Source organism: Tupaia chinensis, unplaced genomic scaffold (assembly GCF_000334495.1).
Source record: "Tupaia chinensis unplaced genomic scaffold, TupChi_1.0 Scaffold000023_1, whole genome shotgun sequence".
NCBI lineage: Eukaryota > Metazoa > Chordata > Mammalia > Scandentia > Tupaiidae > Tupaia > Tupaia belangeri.
Window position 1 is genome coordinate 159,140 of NW_006159453.1, and position 19,294 is coordinate 178,433.

Genomic DNA, 19,294 nt, shown 5'->3' on the forward strand with positions numbered 1-19,294 from the left:
GGTAGCCAGCCAGCCTGCCTGGATCACATGCAGGACAGACGGGCCTTCTCGCTCAAAGCCCACCAGTCTGAAGGCTACCTACCCATTGGTATGTCCTGGGAATTTCAGGTGGTGGGGCGGGTGGGACCTTGATTTCCTTTGCGTTATCACCTTGCTCCGTTTAGTCACCTAATCTGAAAGGGACATAAAGCTCGGTGCCTAAGCCCGAGGGGAAGCAGTTTGAAGCACTGTCTCTGGCTGAGAAACGCTGAGCTGGACACTGTGTATGTGCTCGCTGTGAGCCTCATCGCAAGCCTTCAAGGTGGGCCTAATTACCCCCATCTCACCGAGGAAACCAGTCACAGAAAGGTTCAATACTCATAACTTGTCCAGAGTCACCCAGCTGGAAGCAGCTGAGCCAGCGTTTGAACCCAGATTTTCTTGCTTTTTCAATTTTAGTCTTCTACTTCTTTTTTAAAGGACAGCGTGTACACGTTGCATGAGAGAAAGAAGTGCCCTCAGCAGGGTCTTGTCATGCCGCAGTCTCCTTTCCCCAGCCCTCCAGCTCCTCAGGATTCCGGGCACCTGCACACATGCCCATTGCACTTTCGAGCCGGCATGGGGATCTAAACCCACAGTCAGCCTATGGCTTCCAGCCTCGCAGAGCACTGGGTCTGAACCTAAGGCTTCTTGGTCCCAGGCCCATTCAGTAACTGGTGGTCTTCATGACAGATGAGTCCCTCCCTGGACAAAGGGTGAGTGGGTCAACCCTGGGGTTCTTGGCAGAAGAGCTGTCCAGAAAGACCCCCTTCCTTCCTTTCCATTCTCCTTTCCCAGATAGAGAATAATAGGTATGGCATGTGGGGACACCTGGTAAACAATTACATTAGAAGGACCAGGGTTTGTTTTCTATTTTTTTTATATAATCACTGATCTTCCTTAGGATCACAAAGGGTTTTCCTATCATCCCTTTGTAAACTACTTCTTTGTGGGTTATCTCCGTGTGTTTTTCCCCTTTCTCTGTCCTGCTAGCTTTCCTTTTCCAGCTATCTGCGCGTCACCTGGCTTTGAGAGTAACTCCAGGTCTTTTGTGCAATGTGGCAGGAGATTTCTGGTCCTTAGGGCAAGATTACATTGTCCACTGCCCTCCAGGCTTAATGTCTCTTCTGCTCCAACCAGACGAACCTCATGTGACCCTGAAGTGATGTTTAGGCCTAGCTGTCTGCAGTCTCTGGGATTGAGAATGCTCCCTAGAAATGTGGGGTGTGGCCACTGAGCCCCTGCAGCATTCTAGACTATTCTGGATTGGGCGTAAGGCAGTCACATGGGGTTCTTGGAAGAATGAGTATGGAAACCCAAGGGCACAGGGAGAGGGCTGGAAAGCGGTCATCCTGGCTTTGTTTTCTCTGTTCGCCACACAGTTGTGCATTCTCTGACCTTCTTTTATCCTCCACAGGCTGTAAACTGCCCCCCCAGGCCCCGGGTGTGGACACGAACCCCTGCCCAAACTCACCCGTGTTCAGGACAGGCAGCGAACCCACACTGAGCCCAGCGATGGTTCGGAGGGTCTCCTTGGACACTAGGGCAGGGGAGGCTCTGAGGGGCTCAGACAGCCAGCTGTGCCCCAAGCCACCCCCCAAGCCCTGCAAGGTGCCCTTCCTCAAGACTCCCCCGTCTCCATCCACCTGGCTCAACTCGGAGGCCAACTACTGTGAACTGAACCCCGCCTTTGCCCCAGGCTGTAACAGGGGGGCCAGGCTGCCCCTGTGTGCCCAGGGAAGCTCCACAGAGCGGCTGACAGCCCGGCAGAATGGGGTGCCAGGTCCCCGGAACTCTGGAATCAACTATTCGATCCTTGATGGCGATGACGAGGCGGCACCTTGGGAACCGCCGACAGCACAGATGGACAAGGGGCCGGAGGACCAGGGCGCATTTGTGAAGCCCCTCATGGAGACTGAGTCCTCCTTCCGGCCCAATGACTTCGAGTCCAAGCTCCTTCCGCCAGAGAACAAGCCCCTGGAAACGGCGATGTTGAAACGTGCCAAAGAACTGTTCACCAGCAGCGACCCCAAGGCAATCGCCCAGCACATGCTCAGCATGGACTGCAAGGTAGGCACCCAGCCGGGCGCTCCCAGAGGGTTAGACGGCAGGCGAGTCGGCCCACTCCACCTTGCCCTTGAAGTGCTCTGGTCACAGCAAAAGTCTGAAGGTAACATGGGCGTGGACATTTATTTAAGGGGTGGGAGCCACAAGTCAGGACAACCTGTGTGTGCCCAGACAGGAAGCTTGTAAAATCAGCCTTGGATGGAGGCCTGGCAGCAGTGTGGCAGCCACCCCCTCCCCACCCACCCGCTGGGTTAAGAGCTGCAGAATGTCCTCCACCCACCTGCTGCCTCTTCCTAATCCCCGGGCCTCAGCTCCATCGGAACTGATAAACCAAGGCCGGGGGAGAGGATATTGCAGATGAACATGCAGGCTCTCGAGTAGCAAAGACTTGGCTATTTTTATTTCATTATAAGTTATATTTATACCCATTACATGTTTATTTTGTTACACACGTGCTTTATAGTAAAAATACACATTTTTAGAGTCACCTTGATTTTTTTATTTTTACAATACTTGTTGGATTTAGGAAAATGATAAAATACAGAATACAGAAGATAAAATTACACCTAATTCAGTTTCTCGGTGTTTGGTGTATGTAGGAATGTCGCGCTGTGACCTGCCGTGCAGACAGGTGGGTGTAACGCGTGACGTGCATAGTGTTGGTGTAGCACAGAAGTGGCCCTGGTCTGTACCTCCTATCCCGAACCCTGAGTCTTCCAGGGAATAGCTGCCCTGAATCGTCTCTCTGTGTGACTAAACAGATACGGTTACATCATCATCATTTTTTAATTATTTATTTTATTTTATCTGTTTATTATTATTATCACTTTAACTTTCCAAAGGGCACATGCACTCACCAGAGAGAGAGAAAGTGAGAAAGCAAGCCACCAGGTCCAGGATTTGAACCACAGTTGACCATGTAGGAGTCTAGCGCCTTAACTACCGCACCGCCTGCTGGCCTCTCATCATCGTTTTTTGATAGCAAGATAGCAAGCATTTCTTTTCTATGCAGGTGGCTTTCGTTTATAGAGGCCCCAAGGCAACCTCATCATTCAGAGAGACATTTTGAGACAACAGGTGTCTCAGACTGTGTAGGCCAAGCCCACACCCTCAGTATAGAGAGATGAATCTCTGGGCATCGGAGCCACAGATGGCCTCGGCAGGTTTAAAGTCCCTTTTCATGGAAGGCCTGTTTTCATTGGATGCCCAGTGAGTCAATTCGCTGCAAAGGTCAGGGCTTGTTTAGGAACTGGGTTTTCCCTCTCAAGTCAGCAGTCATGGCAGGAAATCCAGGGAGTTACCCCAGTCAGGCCTGAGGGCTAGACAGCTGCTGGCTGACCTGGGCATAAATAAGTCCCTTCCTGAAAACAGGGCTTGAGGGTGGCCTTGGTGGCCAGAGCACCTCATTGCCCAGGCTGGGAGTTGGTCTGGGAGTGCGGTCCCACTTCCCCTTGCATGCCTGTTCCGGCGATGGGCTACATGACCTTGACCTGTGCTGTTTGATAATTTGCTGCGTGAAATCTTGACCTCCCTTCAAAACAAGCTAAACCTGTTTGGGAGGTCGGAAGACTGAGGACTGATGTCCCAGGAAATGGGTCCCACTGGGCCCTCGGTCTGAGGTCTGAGAGTGGAAGTCGGCCGTGCCAGTGAGGAGGACTGCATCTAGCCTGACGTGAACCTGCCTGGGCTCCCTGTGGACGGAGCTCCCCGAGAGCAGCCACTTCCCCGGGGCGTGAATCCTGGTGCCTGCGTCCTGGACAGGGCTGAGGGTAGTGCAGGAAAAGCCTTTGCTCTTGGCGGGGGCCTGGAACCTTCCCATCGCCTGGACCCCATAAAACCAGAGCCTGACTCTCCTCTCTACTAAGGACCCAGCAGTCACCCTCTTCCTCACTCTGGTGCATTTTGTCCTGGAGGGGCCTCCCCGGTCTGCCTCGGGCACCACTGGAAGAGAAGCTGGATGGAGTCCCCAGGCGGAGAAACAGAGACCAGAGCGGGGCCGGTGGCGAGGGCAGGACTGTGTTTAGTCTTCCTTGCCGCCTTCGCCGTGGCCCACCACCATTTCCTTATTCTCTTCCTGGAACCACTAAGAAGCGGCATAAGCAGCTACGAGGAAACTAAACAAGATCTGTTGATCTTGACCCCAAATGCAGCGGCAGCCCAGCCATGGCTGAGAGCGGGCTCTGGGAAGCCTCTGGGCCCCACACCAGTTCCCACCTATGCAGAGCCAGGAGAAAGACACCCAGAAAGGCCGCTGGGACAGTGGTGGGGTGGGAGCCCTCAGGCCGCTGCGCAGCCCAGAGCCTCCCACAGCAGACAGGCACTGCTTCTCCCCGCTCATCCCATGTCGGGGTACAGCCATTCTCCCGTCCCTGTCTTTGCTGCCTCCGGAAATGAGGCCAGGAGCTAAGAGCCGTGACCTCTGAGGTGAACTCCCCAGGTCTTGCCCTAGCCTGTGCAGCCTCTTTTCTCCCCATCCGTAAGACAGACTACCCAGATCAGTGAGCACCGGGTGACCCAACATGCCTAAAGCCACGGGTTCCTTGTCTGCCTGAGTGAGCGCTGTTTATTAGGGTTACGCTTCCAGCCTTGACCACGCCTGCAGCATGCCAGGCCAGCTCATGCTCTCTGCCCCGGAGGAGCCTGCTTTCCAGAGGGCCCAGGCCTGGGAGGGACAGCGATACAGGTAGCTAGCACAACCCAGGTGGGAAATGTCGTGTGGGGAAGACACAGGAGCGGTGAGGCGTCTGGGCAGGACTCGAACAGGGGCGGTGAGGAGAGATCCAGGTGGGGATCCTGAGATGAGTGTGGAGGGCTGAAGACTTGGCCAGATGAAGAACACAAAAAGCATGCGGCACACAGCATGTAACACACACGCAGAGACTCGCATGTCAAAAGCCCGGAGAGAAGAGCTGGTTTACAGTGGTTTATGCTGTGTCTTTATAGAGGGTCGGGGTCCTTCCTTCAGTGTCTTTTCTAAGTCTCTACTTTTGGGGCCCCGGCTAGTTTCCTGCCTTCACAGTCGAGTGAGGGACCGATACCCCCGTGCAGCACGGAGCCAGGCACTCTGCTTGCATTTTAGAAGGTCCCATGGCAGCTGGGAGGAGGGCCAGGACCAGCAGGGCTTCCCCGGGCCCCGGAGCAGCTCCAAGGTAGTGACAAGGACAGAATGGGCAGAGCCAGCAGAGTTCAGGAGCTGGGACTTGGAGAGCAGAGGGCCTGCCCTGCTGGGCCCAGCTCAGAGTACAGCTCTCTATGTCTGACGCTACATCTGCGAACCACGTGGCAGTTGTCATTTCCCAGGGACCTACCCTAGGCCCTGCAGTGGAGCTCAAGATCCTTTGTCCTATAGCCTACCCCAAGCGCAAGCAGGTGTGGCATATTTATGCTGAAGAAAACCAGACTGGAGGCTTTTCACTTGCAGAGCAAGGACTGCCACATGCCTGCTGGTATTTCCAGGACAAGCTCCATCAATGATGAGCCTTTTTTTTTTTCTCTTTTTCTTTTTTTCTTTTTTTTTTTTTTAATTTGCTTGCCAGAAAGACAAAGAAAGAGGGAAAGCGAGAAAGCATCCTTTATGGTGAAGGATCACACCACAATCCCTTTACCTCCATTACATCTTTCAAGATTTGGGGCACACACACATTGGCACCTGGTATATTTTTTAGCCACTGGGTCTGGGACTTGAACTGAGCAGTTGGCCATGTGGGATCCAATGACCTTAACCACCACACCACTGGCTGGCCCAATGAGGAGCCTTTCAGTCTTGTTACACAGCGTATGCATGGATTGGAGGATGCCCCACACAGGGCTGGGGTTTAGAACCTCTGACAGGGCAGCTGACTAAACAAGTGAGGAGGCACACAGCTGCCCACCACTGGGTGTGCTTCTGGGCTGCCTCGCCAAGGTCAAGGTGTAAATTTCCTTCCTGAGATCCAGCCCTTCCCCACGGCCAACGAATCACAACGTATACTTTCAGCATGTTGGGGGCTTTAAGGGCATGTGGATCCTTTGCAAAGTCCTTGAGAAAGGTGAACTTAGCATTTGTGTTCCCAAAGGGGGAACTGAGGCCCATAGAGCCTGAGCAAGAGCACAGTGTGAATTCTGCTGTGCCAGGCCAGCAGAATTGAATCCTGCGTCCTTTTCTGGGGTCTATCCTAGAGAGCTGATTTCACCAGCTCCTTCCCCTGGGGCTGACAGTGGTTCCTTGGCTCAACCACAGAAGTTACGGGTCAGGGTTAATAATGTCAGCTAGACGACCAGATGTTTTTTGTGGCTCATCGTGAAGATGTCTGTGCTGCACATATGCCTAGGATAATTATGGTTGGGTCTACCAGATGGAGGAGAGGAATTATCCCGGGTCTGCCATGTGTCCAGGCTTGGTTAGCCCCGATAGGTCTGCCAGTTGCACTGTTAGTACGTGTGTGTGCTGTGAAGCGCCACGAGCCCCATTTTAGAGACAGTGACTCAGTTGTTAATATTCAGCGTAACACGTAATAACGATAAATGGTCATCTCATACCTCGTTCCGCTAAACCATGATTGTGTACTAGAATTGAGAGCTGGCTGGGACAAACAAGGATTTTCTTTAAGGAAACCCTCTCAGAAGAAGTGGGTGTGTTTTAAATCACTGTCCATGACTGTAATGGCTTCCAGACGTGTGGTGCCTTTACTGAGCCCAGGAGAGGCATAATTAGGGGTAATAGCAGTCAGCCATGGCTGTGAAGTGAGAACGTGACTGGCCAGGCCTGCAGCAGAGGGAGCTAGGACGAGATCCTGCTTCTCCACTGCAGGGGACCATGGCTCTGCACACACACAGCTCCGGTGTTGGCAGCAGAACACCAAAGCCGGATCCAGCCTGTGTCAGACAAAAGCTCAAAGAACGAAACCTCTCTAGCTGGGCAGAAACAATGAGCAAATCTGCAGATTCTGCAGACCGGTTTAGGGGTTTCCTCCAAGTCTTCCTATTCTTCCTCTTATATATTCTAATATGTGTACTAAAATGCCCCAACTGTTATGTAAGAACTGGATAGATGTTGCTGCTCACGAGGAAATGCCACCAGTAAGGTGTTCGCACACTGCCCCAGTTCAGTGTATTTTTACGTGCTAGACTCGTGTTCAGGCCGGGTGCACATTCCTAATCCAGTGCATTTCTTCTGGGTTCTTGACAGGTTGCTAGGATACTCGCAGTCTCCGAGGAGATGAGGAGGAACATGGGAGTGAGCTCGGGGCTGGAGCTCATTACCTTGCCTCATGGACACCAGCTGCGCCTGGACATCATTGAAAGGTGAGCAGTGCTGTCCTCGGCCTTCCGACCCTTTCAGCTCCCTGTAGGCATCGGAGCAGCGGGTCTCAGAGCTGAGAGAGAGCAGCCACCCTTGCCCCACAGTCGCCTGCTCCAGGGCACATGGCCCAGGTGACTCTTCCAAGAAGCCTGAGCCAGAGAATTCTTGGAGATGCACCAAGAGATAGTGCAGCCCAAGTCAGGAACAAAGAAGGGCTTATGTCTCTCCTCCTGGAGCGGGTGGGTAGGGAGAACAGGCCTGTCTTAGGTTGGTGGCTTGACTGGCCTATGTGAGAAGTCACCCTGCCAGTCTGGAACTGGAGTGGGGAGCTGCAGGCAGCCCTGGCACGGAGAGCTCCGGTCCCCTGTGGCCTTCAGCCCGCCTCGCTGACATGCCCTGCGCCTTAGCCTCTTTCAGGTTTCAAGTCACTCAAGGAGTTAGTGGGAGCTTGTGGGAAAGGTTGGGAAGAACCGATTTATTTGAGGGATGGACAAATGGGGGTCAGAGGTCAGGGGATGAGGGCGCCGCCCCCTTCTCAGGATAGCCCCCTGGGTGGCCATTACAACACACCCACATGAACAAGGGATGTTTATAAATAAGACATGGACAGTGCAGCATGTTTTGAAGAAAAGAAGTGCTTGGGGCTGGCAGGTGTTGTGATGATGAGGGTGCTGGACTCCCACATGGTGGACTGTAGTTCAAGCCCCAGACCTGGTGGCTTGCTTCCTCACTTTCTCTCTGTCTCTCTCTGGGCAAATTAATCAATTTTTAATTTTAAGTAAACTTAATTATTTAAGTAAACAATAATTTTTTTTAAGAAAAAAAGAAAAGCACTAGATTTTCAGCTGGCCTTTTAAACACAAAATAAAAAGTTTATTTGGGCAAGGTTCTCCTTTTTTCTGCTCTTGCAGCCATGAGTGCCCATGGCTTTCCATGCTGCTCCAGGTCACGGTGCTGTCTGGCACAACATTCTGTGACGGCAGGAATGTCTCATGTCAGCAGCCGTTCCGGCAGCCCCTAGCTGTCGGGCACCTGGAATGTCGCTAACGCAGCTGAGGAATAAACGTCTGTATGTCCTGCTTCCTAGTTAAGTGTAAACAGTCACGTGTGGCTAGGGGACAGTGCAGTCCTAGGGTTCGGCCCTCGAAAGCACGCATCACACTTCACGTTACTGTGGGGGGATGGCTACCCATGCAGCTGCTTTCGAGAGTCCTGGGCTATAAAGCAGGTAAAGTGACTCCCATGCCACTGTCGCATTGTCCTCATAACCCCAGCCCACAGAAAACACCCAGAATGCTGTCATCCTGCAGATAAAAGAAGGCTGAGGCAAAGCAGAAAGTTGTATTTAGGCCAGAGTTAGGATACCACAGAATAGCCCAGATACCACAGAATCTGAGCTTCCCCAAGGACTGTGCGCCCGCCCGTGTGGTACACATTTCAGGATCATTTCAAAGGCAACAAGGTCGCAAGTGGGAGGGGGCAGTCTCGTACTGTAGGGATTGGCTAAGTCCAGAGATAAGGGGAGCAGTTTGACTCATGCTCGCCTGGAGTCACTTTGCTTAATCTTAATCTAAACTGAGTGTGGAGACAGGAGTCCGGAAGGTATGGGAGGAATGCATCTGGGCACTCAGGGTGTTCATAAAACCAAAAGTCCCCTGAGTTAGGCAACATCTTGAGCTATTTCTGATGCATAGTCATAAAAAAGCTACAAGATACGCCCAAGTTTTATTTCCTTTTATTTCACAGAAACTCATCTGTTTAAATAGACTGGAACTCCTCTTTTCAGGAAAAAAGATGGTCTATTTGGGGGAATCTATCATCTTCCTTAAAGTTTCAGTTTGATGGGTGACAGTTTAGCAGGAGTGACTCCATTTTGGTCTGGTCTGTTGGGACCTAGAGCAGGAAACATGGCTTCCTACAGTTTGGCCTTCACAGTGCCGAACCGAAGCCTTGTGGGAGGAAGGAGGTAAGAAGTCGCTGTGCTGACTCCGTCCAGGTGCAACTGTTGAGGCCCCTGGGGACCGAGAGCTCTGACTTATGACATTAGAGCTTACTCCTCTTCCTGATGAGACCTTTCTAGATTCCAGCCTCTCTCTCCAGGTATCCCTTTTCTCCTCATGCCCCAGGGACCTGGCTGTTCTGTACCATTCGCTTCCCCCAGGTGGTCAGGGCCCGGTGTCGTCTCAGAGGTGGGCTGAACCCCGCACTTCCCTGCTTTGTGAGAGATGCATCTCCCTGCTGTGTGGGCCTTATTTCATCAGTGGCATTAGGTGTGCTGGGCCACGCGTCCTGAGCCCTCGCCCCGGCCAGCAGGGCTGGGGCTTCCCTCGGCTGTTTTCCAGCTTTCACTCTAGTCCGCACGTTGCTTGGCCTCCCGATCGCTGCTTGGCTGGGGTCTCCTCAGCCTATTTCCTGTCCAGGACTGACTTGTGGGATCTGCCCACTAGAGCCTGGGGATGGTTCTATTTACAATGTGCTTTCTAACCTGTTGGATCAGGTCACCTTCTTGCACTGGAGAATCAAATACAAAACCACTCCTTTTTTTTAATTTTTTTTTCTAAGTTTATGTATTTATTTCTTCCGAGAGAGACAGGTGAGCACCCCTAACAGGGTCTTCATGCCATAGCCCATCTCTCGCCTCAGGGTCACCGTGATCTCAGGACCCGCCCTGGGGACCTTCCCATGTGGGTGCCGCGGTGCAGGGTGCTGCTCACCACGTGCCGCTGTTGGGCCCTCCCCTTCATTCCTAGCTGACCACCTCACCCACACCAGGCATGCTAGCTGGAAGTGCCCTTCATGTAGCTTGAGTGCTTCCCGCTGCCAGCCTGGAGCTCGCGCCACGGACTTGCCACCCTGAGCTCTGTGCCCCAGAGCAGTGTACCAGGAGGTTTTAGGCAAATGTTTGAATTAATGGATATAATTCCCAGTTAACCCTTGATATAAAGAAGTAGAACCTGTCTTTTAATAAGGGCCATTGAGGGGCTAGCAGGTGGCGTAGTGATTAAGGCGCTGGACTCCCACATGGCTGACCGTGGTTCGAGTCCCAGACTCAATGACTTGAGACTCATTCCGGACGTATGTGAATACGTGCCCAAAATCCCAAGAGAAGGGGATGTGGCATGGCCATCTTCCTGGGAGGTGATTTCTGTTTCCCTCTCACTGTCTCCCTGTCTCTCTGGGAATCAGTGCCCTGTAGTAAAAATCTTTCAAAGAAAAATAAAATAAGGGCAATTAAAATAAGGGGAGGGGGGGCTACTGAATAAATTGCACATAGAATGAGAAGTTAGTTGATTATTAGTTAAAAAGAAACGTAAAGTGTTCTGCTCAGTGTTAGTAATATTTCCAATGGATAACAAAATGCTTTAAAAATATGCTTTAGATCTGTGTTTAGATCCATTCATTGACGAAGACAAGAGGACGAAATGGACATAAAGGGAATGAGAAGAACAGGCAGGATGAGCCCAGATAAAAGGGAGAGACAGAGATGGCTGCAGGAACACGGTTACTGATTAGTGCAGTGCCAGGCCCTGGAATTAGCTCTCGGGACAGCCAGTCTCCATGCCTCACAAGCCTGTTCCCACTCTACAGATGAGACAGGAGTGGAGCAGTGGGGTGACAGCCAAAGGTCCCGCTGTCGGTGAGCACCATGCACACACAGGTCACGCACACACTGGCGTGCACACACAGGAGACAGCCACGCTCATGGGCACGTTGCAACGCTGGAGAGACCCATGACGGCCCGCACTGGCACATCACTGTGGCCTGCTGCTGAATGAGGGAGACCAACACCCCTCAGCACAGAGCACGGCCCGGGAGTGACAGCCTGAGCTGTGACCTCTTAGGGACCTGTGGCCCTAGGACGTCAGAGCATGCCGTGTCTTAGTCACCGTGCTGTGAACTGGGCCTTTACTCCCACATGGCTGACCGTGGTTCGAGTCCCAGACTCAATGACTTGAGACTCATTCCGGACGTATGTGAATACGTGCCCAAAATCCCAAGAGAAGGGGATGTGGCATGGCCATCTTCCTGGGAGGTGATTTCTGTTTCCCTCTCACTGTCTCCCTGTCTCTCTGGGAATCAGTGCCCTGTAGTAAAAATCTTTCAAAGAAAAATAAAATAAGGGCAATTAAAATAAGGGGAGGGGGGGCTACTGAATAAATTGCACATAGAATGAGAAGTTAGTTGATTATTAGTTAAAAAGAAACGTAAAGTGTTCTGCTCAGTGTTAGTAATATTTCCAATGGATAACAAAATGCTTTAAAAATATGCTTTAGATCTGTGTTTAGATCCATTCATTGACGAAGACAAGAGGACGAAATGGACATAAAGGGAATGAGAAGAACAGGCAGGATGAGCCCAGATAAAAGGGAGAGACAGAGATGGCTGCAGGAACACGGTTACTGATTAGTGCAGTGCCAGGCCCTGGAATTAGCTCTCGGGACAGCCAGTCTCCATGCCTCACAAGCCTGTTCCCACTCTACAGATGAGACAGGAGTGGAGCAGTGGGGTGACAGCCAAAGGTCCCGCTGTCGGTGAGCACCATGCACACACAGGTCACGCACACACTGGCGTGCACACACAGGAGACAGCCACGCTCATGGGCACGTTGCAACGCTGGAGAGACCCATGACGGCCCGCACCGGCACATCACTGTGGCCTGCTGCTGAATGAGGGAGACCAACACCCCTCAGCACAGAGCACGGCCCGGGAGTGACAGCCTGAGCTGTGACCTCTTAGGGACCTGTGGCCCTAGGACGTCAGAGCATGCCGTGTCTTAGTCACCGTGCTGTGAACTGGGCCTTTACCTCCAGCACCTGTACCACGGCCGGGAAGAAATCTCAGCATGGCAGCCCTGGCCCAGGCAGAGAACGCGGGTCCTGAAAGGGGTCACGGTCGGTGCTTCCTGCCAACTGACCCCATCCTTCAGCCCATTGTTGTGTAGAGAAGAGGTCACCCCGCTTCCTGTCCTGGGTCTGGGGGGTTGGCCCGTGTAGTTCAGGATGAGAAAAGGGAGGATCGTTGGGGGAGATAAAATTTCTACTTTATTAGGGTGTGACCTTAGAGGCAGCTGAACTCCTGCCCGGCAGCTCTTCAGTCGATGTCTGCATCCCACTGACTTCCTGGCTCGTGGCTGGGCTGCACGACACCGTCCTCAGCTCTTCTTTCCTTCCTTTGTTCCGACACCCAGGTCGTCTTCCTAGGGCAAGCACGTCCTCTCGTTTCCTGTCCCTTCCCTTTCTTAGTCCGGGGGCTCGGTGGTTGTGTTCCCGAGAGTCCCTGAGGAATCACTCAGCGCTCTGCGGCCTTGCCTCTCTGCCGCAGTCAGCCTGCTCGGGCCGGTTTGTCTGTCGGGGTCGGTGTCCAGACCATCTCATTGCGAGCGTGTTTCAGAGCAGCAGCCGCACAAGGTGCAAAAGCAGCCCTGTTCCAGCTTCCTCCCAGTCTGGCTCTTGACCTGACCACTGCTCTTCGCCTCTCAGACACAACACGATGGCCATCGGCATTGCGGTGGACCTCCTGGGCTGCACGGGCACTTTGGAGGACCGAGCAGCCACCCTCAACAAGATCATCCAGGTGGCCGTGGAACTGAAGGAGTCCATGGGGGACCTCTACTCCTTCTCAGCCGTGATGAAAGCCCTGGAAATGCCGCAGGTAAGTTCTGCTCACTTGGTGCAGCCCCGGCCTGGGAGTACTTAGTGATCTACTGCAAGGCCCGCACACCCATGCGTAGCGGCTCACGCTCGGTATTCGTCAGTCTCTAAAGGTACATGGAATCTTAATGAGAATGCTCCGGTTAGGAGGCGCCCTGGAGCAGCGCACTCAGTGTCCTGGCTCTTTTAAGGAAGAGTGGATCATGCCAGCAGTGACTGCCGTACCTTTAATATACACAAGTGTCATCCTCACGCACAGTGGGTGATCCTGAAGGACGGGTCACGCAAGCAGGCGACAGCTTCCACCTGGGCCCCAAGCTGTGTGGGCTGCCAGGACACCGAGACGATGAAGGAGTTTATATCAGGGGACTCGAGTGCGGCTGACCTCCAAGTGTGGTCCTCGGGTCACCTAAAACAGACGCTTCTGTTTAAAAACTCAGATCCCTGGCCCACCTGCCATCCACCCTAATCAGCGTCTGCATTTCCCTGGTGTGGCAGGGCTTTTTACGATGAGTGTCAAACATGAACACTGTATTTGAAATTGAACCGGCCTCACAAAGTCATCCGGCTGCCTATTGCTCAGAATCAGAACTTGCCTATTTCTCTTTCTCTAAGTCCTCGGTGCTTGGAGGACTTCAAGTATAAGATTATAGTCCTACAAGCCAAATCTGCAACTGTGAAGCCACACCGCTGGCCGTTCCGCTTGGCCGCTTCACAGCCACAGACTGTCCCTGGAATCCTGCCAGGTGCTCACTGAAAGCCCATCCTGCCACTAAGGGAAACAGCCGCCATCTCCTGCCCTGCACGTCAGAGTGGGGAAGGAGCACCACCTCCTTGCAGTAAAGCAAGGTGACCTTAAAAATAAGAGGCTGAACAACTTAGTGCCTTCACCAGGAATTTCTTTTTGGAGGTGGAGCCAATTCCAGTTATAAAAGAGCTTTCAGAATTCTCCAGGTGCACTGGAATTTTGTAGAATCAGTTTTTGAAATAAGTCACTCACAAATTCCGCCATATTTTCACAATACTGATTTCTACTATAATAATAGGGGTGAGAATGTTTCATTCAGGTGTTTTTCATTTGCATCTTCTTTATTTCCTTCCATCCAAAACTGCCTGTAATTTTGAACTCTGAGCCGGCCCCCACACCCTCTGAAAGCAGTAAAGGGGCCACTCTGTGGGGTCACACCGTTGCTGTCCACGATATCAAACTCAGCAGCTGGGACTAACTCCCGACCACTCTAATGGCTCCCTCCTGCCCAGCAGACCTCGCCCTTCTGGAGCACCTGGCAGGGAAGGGACACAGCCACCCAGGGTATTCAGGGCCGAGAGCGAGCTAAAGCACTGACGGGTCAGGGACTTGGTGACCCAAGGAAAAGCCAAAGGAGAGACAGGGCATCCAGACCTGCGCCTGTGTGACAGCCACGTGTGCCACCTTCTCCTCTCAGCTTCTGGTATCAGAGAGCACACATCAGGACAGAGCCCTGCCCAGACCAGGGACTTTTTAGAAAGGTGGTGTCTAGGAGGAGAGGGGCAGCATGGTGGGGCCCCACCACCTCTTCCAGGCAAAGCCAAACTGCTAACCTTCCTCACCTCCCTCTTGAAATGCAGGAAGCCCCTAGAGGCCAAGGAAATGGGTCTCGGCCCTGTCACTCACCAGCTGGGAGACCTTGGGCAAGGTACCCAGTCCCTTCTATTTTCTGGTCTGTAAAGTGAGGCTAAAGTGCCTGCCTCGTGAGCACCGTGAAGATGAAGTGAAACTCTTCGGATGCCTGACACAGAGTTGGCGCCTGTCCCCTTGGGTTTTCCCTGGATATTCCCTTCCCTCCCAGCAGTGCCCTGGCTCATTCCCAGTCACTAGTACCTTCCCCCTTTCAGGTAGAAAACGGAGAACTCTTAGGCTTGCTGGCTTTATGGTGTGAGTGAGGGACACTCCGACTCAGTGGTATATGCTGCTCTCGACTAAATCCCAAAGAAAACTAAAAGGAATGGGTAGTGGCATCTTACGGTCTGGCCGACCGTCTATGTGACTCAGGCATTATGTACAAGAAACATACAATGCTTCCCATCACATTCTGACGTCCTCGCACTGAAGCAGCCTCTGTGGGACAGACAGCCACGCCTGCGACGTTTAACATATATGTCCTCTTGGGCCAAGCAGTTCAACTTCTGAAAATGTATCCTCCAGATATAGTTCACATTTCCATATTTGCAGAATCTCTGAGGTAATTCTGTAGTAGCAAAAATGTTTAAAACTCTTCTCTAGGAAGATTAAACTGTGATTTACCCATGCAGTGGAGCACTAGGCAGAAGTTTAACCAAATAAAATTGTTCTGTGCTGCTGTATATGTATCTACATAATTTCCAAGCAAGGAACAGAAAAATATAGTGTAATAGACACTTATTTTGGAAAGGAGTGTGTATACAGACACGCATGCGCACACGAACAGGTAAAGATAGGAGTCGTGTCTAGGATGAGCCATTGCAGCCATGCCGAACGGAGCAGGGTGGGGAGTGACTTTTTTTCCGCCCTCCTTTCAACTGCTTTGATGTTTTCACCATGCAATTAAAGCACTCCAGCTTAAGCACAAATGTAATTTTTTTGAAAGAGCTTTTTCTGGGCCCACCCCATAGCCCAGTGGTCAAGGGGAACCAGATCCCACACGGCTGGCTGTGGTTCAAGTCCTGGCTCGGGTGCCTGGAAAATATCTGAGCACTTGCGCACACACACCCATGCATGCCCCAAATCTCAACAGGACAGGGAAACAGAGAAGGGGTTGCAGCGATGACTACACCCTATTGGGGAGTGTTTTCTCTTTCTCCCCGATTCTATTTAAATACATAGAGAGCCTTTTCTAAAACAACAGCACCTTTCTGTTTTCCAGATCACAAGATTAGAGAAAACATGGACTGCCCTGCGGCACCAGCACACCCAAACGGCCATCCTCTATGAGAAGCAGCTGAAGCCCTTCAGCAAAGTCCTGCACGAAGGCAGAGGTGAGCAGGGGCCCCGTAGGGGTCAGGGAGGACGTCAGGGAGGACGTTAGGCGGCAGCTGTTCTTCAAAGTGGTTAACAGGGCATGGCCCCTGTGAGGCCCTGGGAACCCTGGTTACTTGCGGGTCTGCTGGCCGCTCCTCCAGGCCCCTCCAGGCGCTGCTCGGATGACTCTGCCGTTAGCACAGGACACAGGCCAGCAGTCACGTGACCTCACTCTGTGCTTACCTCTGCTATGGAAAACTCTATCCTGTTCTTCAGAGACTACTTGTGGGCCCTCAAGCAACGTATCAGTCCCACTGCTGATGCCCCTCGTGACCTTACTGGAGCGCCAGGCGGTCACTTTCGAAGGAACCGACATGTGGGAAAAAAATGACCAGAGCTGTGAAATTATGCTGAACCATCTGGCCACAGCCCGGCGCATGGCTGAGGCTGCGGACAGCTACCGGCTGAACGCCGAGAGGGTCCTGGCAGGTAAGAGCGGGTCCGTAAGGGGCTCTCTGAAGTGAAGTGGGGGGGGATCTGGACACCCTCAATTAGCAAAGATTAAAGCACGGGAATTCTATTTCCTGTATGACTGATCATTTCCTCTTAATTTCATAATGGCCCAAGTATCCCGTTTCTCCTATCTTATGTGCTGATCAGTAGTTTGGAATAAACAGAACTGACCAGCTTGCCCATCAGTTCCTCTAGTAATGACACTGGGAAAGGCGAGGGACGAAGGGAGGAGAGGGCGAGGACGCCTGCCTTCCTCTTCCTTCCCAGTCACGCTGGAAAGAGCTCCCCTGTTCTTACTTAGCCTCGGAGAGTTCAGGAAAGTGCTGGGCAGTGTCATGTGAACTGGCCTCTCTCACAAGTGCTATGGTAATAGAAAGCAGCCTCCTCGATGAGCTCCATCAGCATTTGGCACAGACATACCCGTGCACAGCACCAGGCTAAATGGACGTCCTCAGGCGCGTGGAGGCATTTAAACGGCTATTTCAGCACCTGGAGGGCCGTGCGGAGTGTCCCATGGGAGCGCCTAGGAAAGTAACTGATTTGGTCAGAGATGCAGGAAAAGAGGACGCACCTGGGAACGGCTTCCCAGCAGAGAAAATGCCACTGCTGGCTGTCAAAGGACAAAAGTAGCCAGAAAAGAGAGATGGAAAGGGATGGAAACTCCCGTCAGTCAGAGGGTGCAACACAAGCAAAGGCACCGAGAGAACTTGGGGAGAGTGGCAGGGTGAGCTTGCGTTTAGATGGTGTCAAGTGTGACCCAGGCAATGGCGGGAGGGAGGAGCATCGGTTGGAAAGGGCCTTCTGTGTAGGACTACGACTGAGGGAGAGCCAGTGAAGAGGTTGAACATGGGGGATTTCCTCTGGTCAGATTTGTTTTTTAAAATGACCCTGGTGTCTGCATGGAGGAAGACCAGAGGACTCAAGGCTTGGAGGCGAGTGCTGGCATGAGGGCTTTCCTAAGGTGGTCATCCGGGACAGCTGTTTTCCCTTCCTCACTGTGTAATTCTTAAGCTTCTTCAAGGGTCCACAGTTTAAGAACTGTGTGGGTTCCGTAAGGGGCTCTCTGAAGTGAAGTGGGGGGGGATCTGGACACCCTCAATTAGCAAAGATTAAAGCACGGGAATTCTATTTCCTGTATGACTGATCATTTCCTCTTAATTTCATAATGGCCCAAGTATCCCGTTTCCTATCTTATGTGTTGATCAGTAGTTTGGAATAAACAGAACTGGTCAGCTTGCCCATCAGTTCCTCTAGTAATGACCCCTCAATTAGCAAAGATTAAAGCACGGGAATTCTATTTCCTGTATGACTGATCATTTCCTCTTAATTTCATAATGGCCCAAGTATCCCGTTTCCTATCTTATGTGTTGATCAGTAGTTTGGAATAAACAGAACTGGTCAGCTTGCCCATCAGTTCCTCTAGTAATGACACTGGGAAAGTCCTATCTTATGTGCTGATCAGTAGTTTGGAATAAACAGAACTGACCAGCTTGCCCATCAGTTCCTCTAGTAATGACACTGGGAAAGGCGAGGGACGAAGGGAGGAGAGGGCGAGGACGCCTGCCTTCCTCTTCCTTCCCAGTCACGCTGGAAAGAGCTCCCCTGTTCTTACTTAGCCTCGGAGAGTTCAGGAAAGTGCTGGGCAGTGTCATGTGAACTGGCCTCTCTCACAAGTGCTATGGTAATAGAAAGCAGCCTCCTCGATGAGCTCCATCAGCATTTGGCACAGACATACCCGTGCACAGCACCAGGCTAAATGGACGTCCTCAGGCGCGTGGAGGCATTTAAACGGCTATTTCAGCACCTGGAGGGCCGTGCGGAGTGTCCCATGGGAGCGCCTAGGAAAGTAACTGATTTGGTCAGAGATGCAGGAAAAGAGGACGCACCTGGGAACGGCTTCCCAGCAGAGAAAATGCCACTGCTGGCTGTCAAAGGACAAAAGTAGCCAGAAAAGAGAGATGGAAAGGGATGGAAACTCCCGTCAGTCAGAGGGTGCAACACAAGCAAAGGCACCGAGAGAACTTGGGGAGAGTGGCAGGGTGAGCTTGCGTTTAGATGGTGTCAAGTGTGACCCAGGCAATGGCGGGAGGGAGGAGCATCGGTTGGAAAGGGCCTTCTGTGTAGGACTACGACTGAGGGAGAGCCAGTGAAGAGGTTGAACATGGGGGATTTCCTCTGGTCAGATTTGTTTTTTAAAATGACCCTGGTGTCTGCATGGAGGAAGACCAGAGGACTCAAGGCTTGGAGGCGAGTGCTGGCATGAGGGCTTTCCTAAGGTGGTCATCCGGGACAGCTGTTTTCCCTTCCTCACTGTGTAATTCTTAAGCTTCTTCAAGGGTCCACAGTTTAAGAACTGTGTGAGACAGGAGAGGCCTGTTCCTTTCATCCTAAAATGCTGTTCCAGAACCAGAGTGGGGCTGAACAGTTCACACCGTGTTTGCTGTAGGTGTAGACACCACACACCTGCTACATTTAGTTCCTCAAACGTTCTCCAGGGATGGCAGCACGGGGCTCATACAAAAGCACTCAATGCAACAAATATTAGAATGTCTTCTTATACCTTGCCAAACACATGTGAGGTCTTCAAAAAGTTCTTGGATAAATGGAATTAAAGTACAAGTTTATGTTGGTGCAAAAATTTTTTGAAATCCTTGTGTAGTTTTTTTCAGAATACATATTTTCCATTAACTTTTTCTTTCTTTTTTTTTTTGGAGAGATTTTTGCTATAGGGTGCGTGTGCTCTCCAGAAAGAGACAGCAAGTGGGAACCAGCAGATAGGCTAACTGA

General features: G+C 52.0%; 1 protein-coding gene across 1 annotated transcript in view; it reads left to right on the forward strand.

Annotated features, from left to right (window-relative positions):
• The window catches only part of BCAR3 (BCAR3 adaptor protein, NSP family member), a gene marked incomplete in the record, with an annotated part of 133,281 nt that overhangs the window by 111,034 nt on the left and 2,953 nt on the right, over nucleotides 1-19,294 (forward strand). The window contains 6 exon segments of the mRNA XM_027770415.1: nucleotides 1-88; nucleotides 1,436-2,088; nucleotides 7,253-7,368; nucleotides 12,847-13,018; nucleotides 15,900-16,011; nucleotides 16,271-16,483. Of these exon segments, the coding sequence (XP_027626216.1) occupies nucleotides 1-88; nucleotides 1,436-2,088; nucleotides 7,253-7,368; nucleotides 12,847-13,018; nucleotides 15,900-16,011; nucleotides 16,271-16,483 (1,354 nt within the window).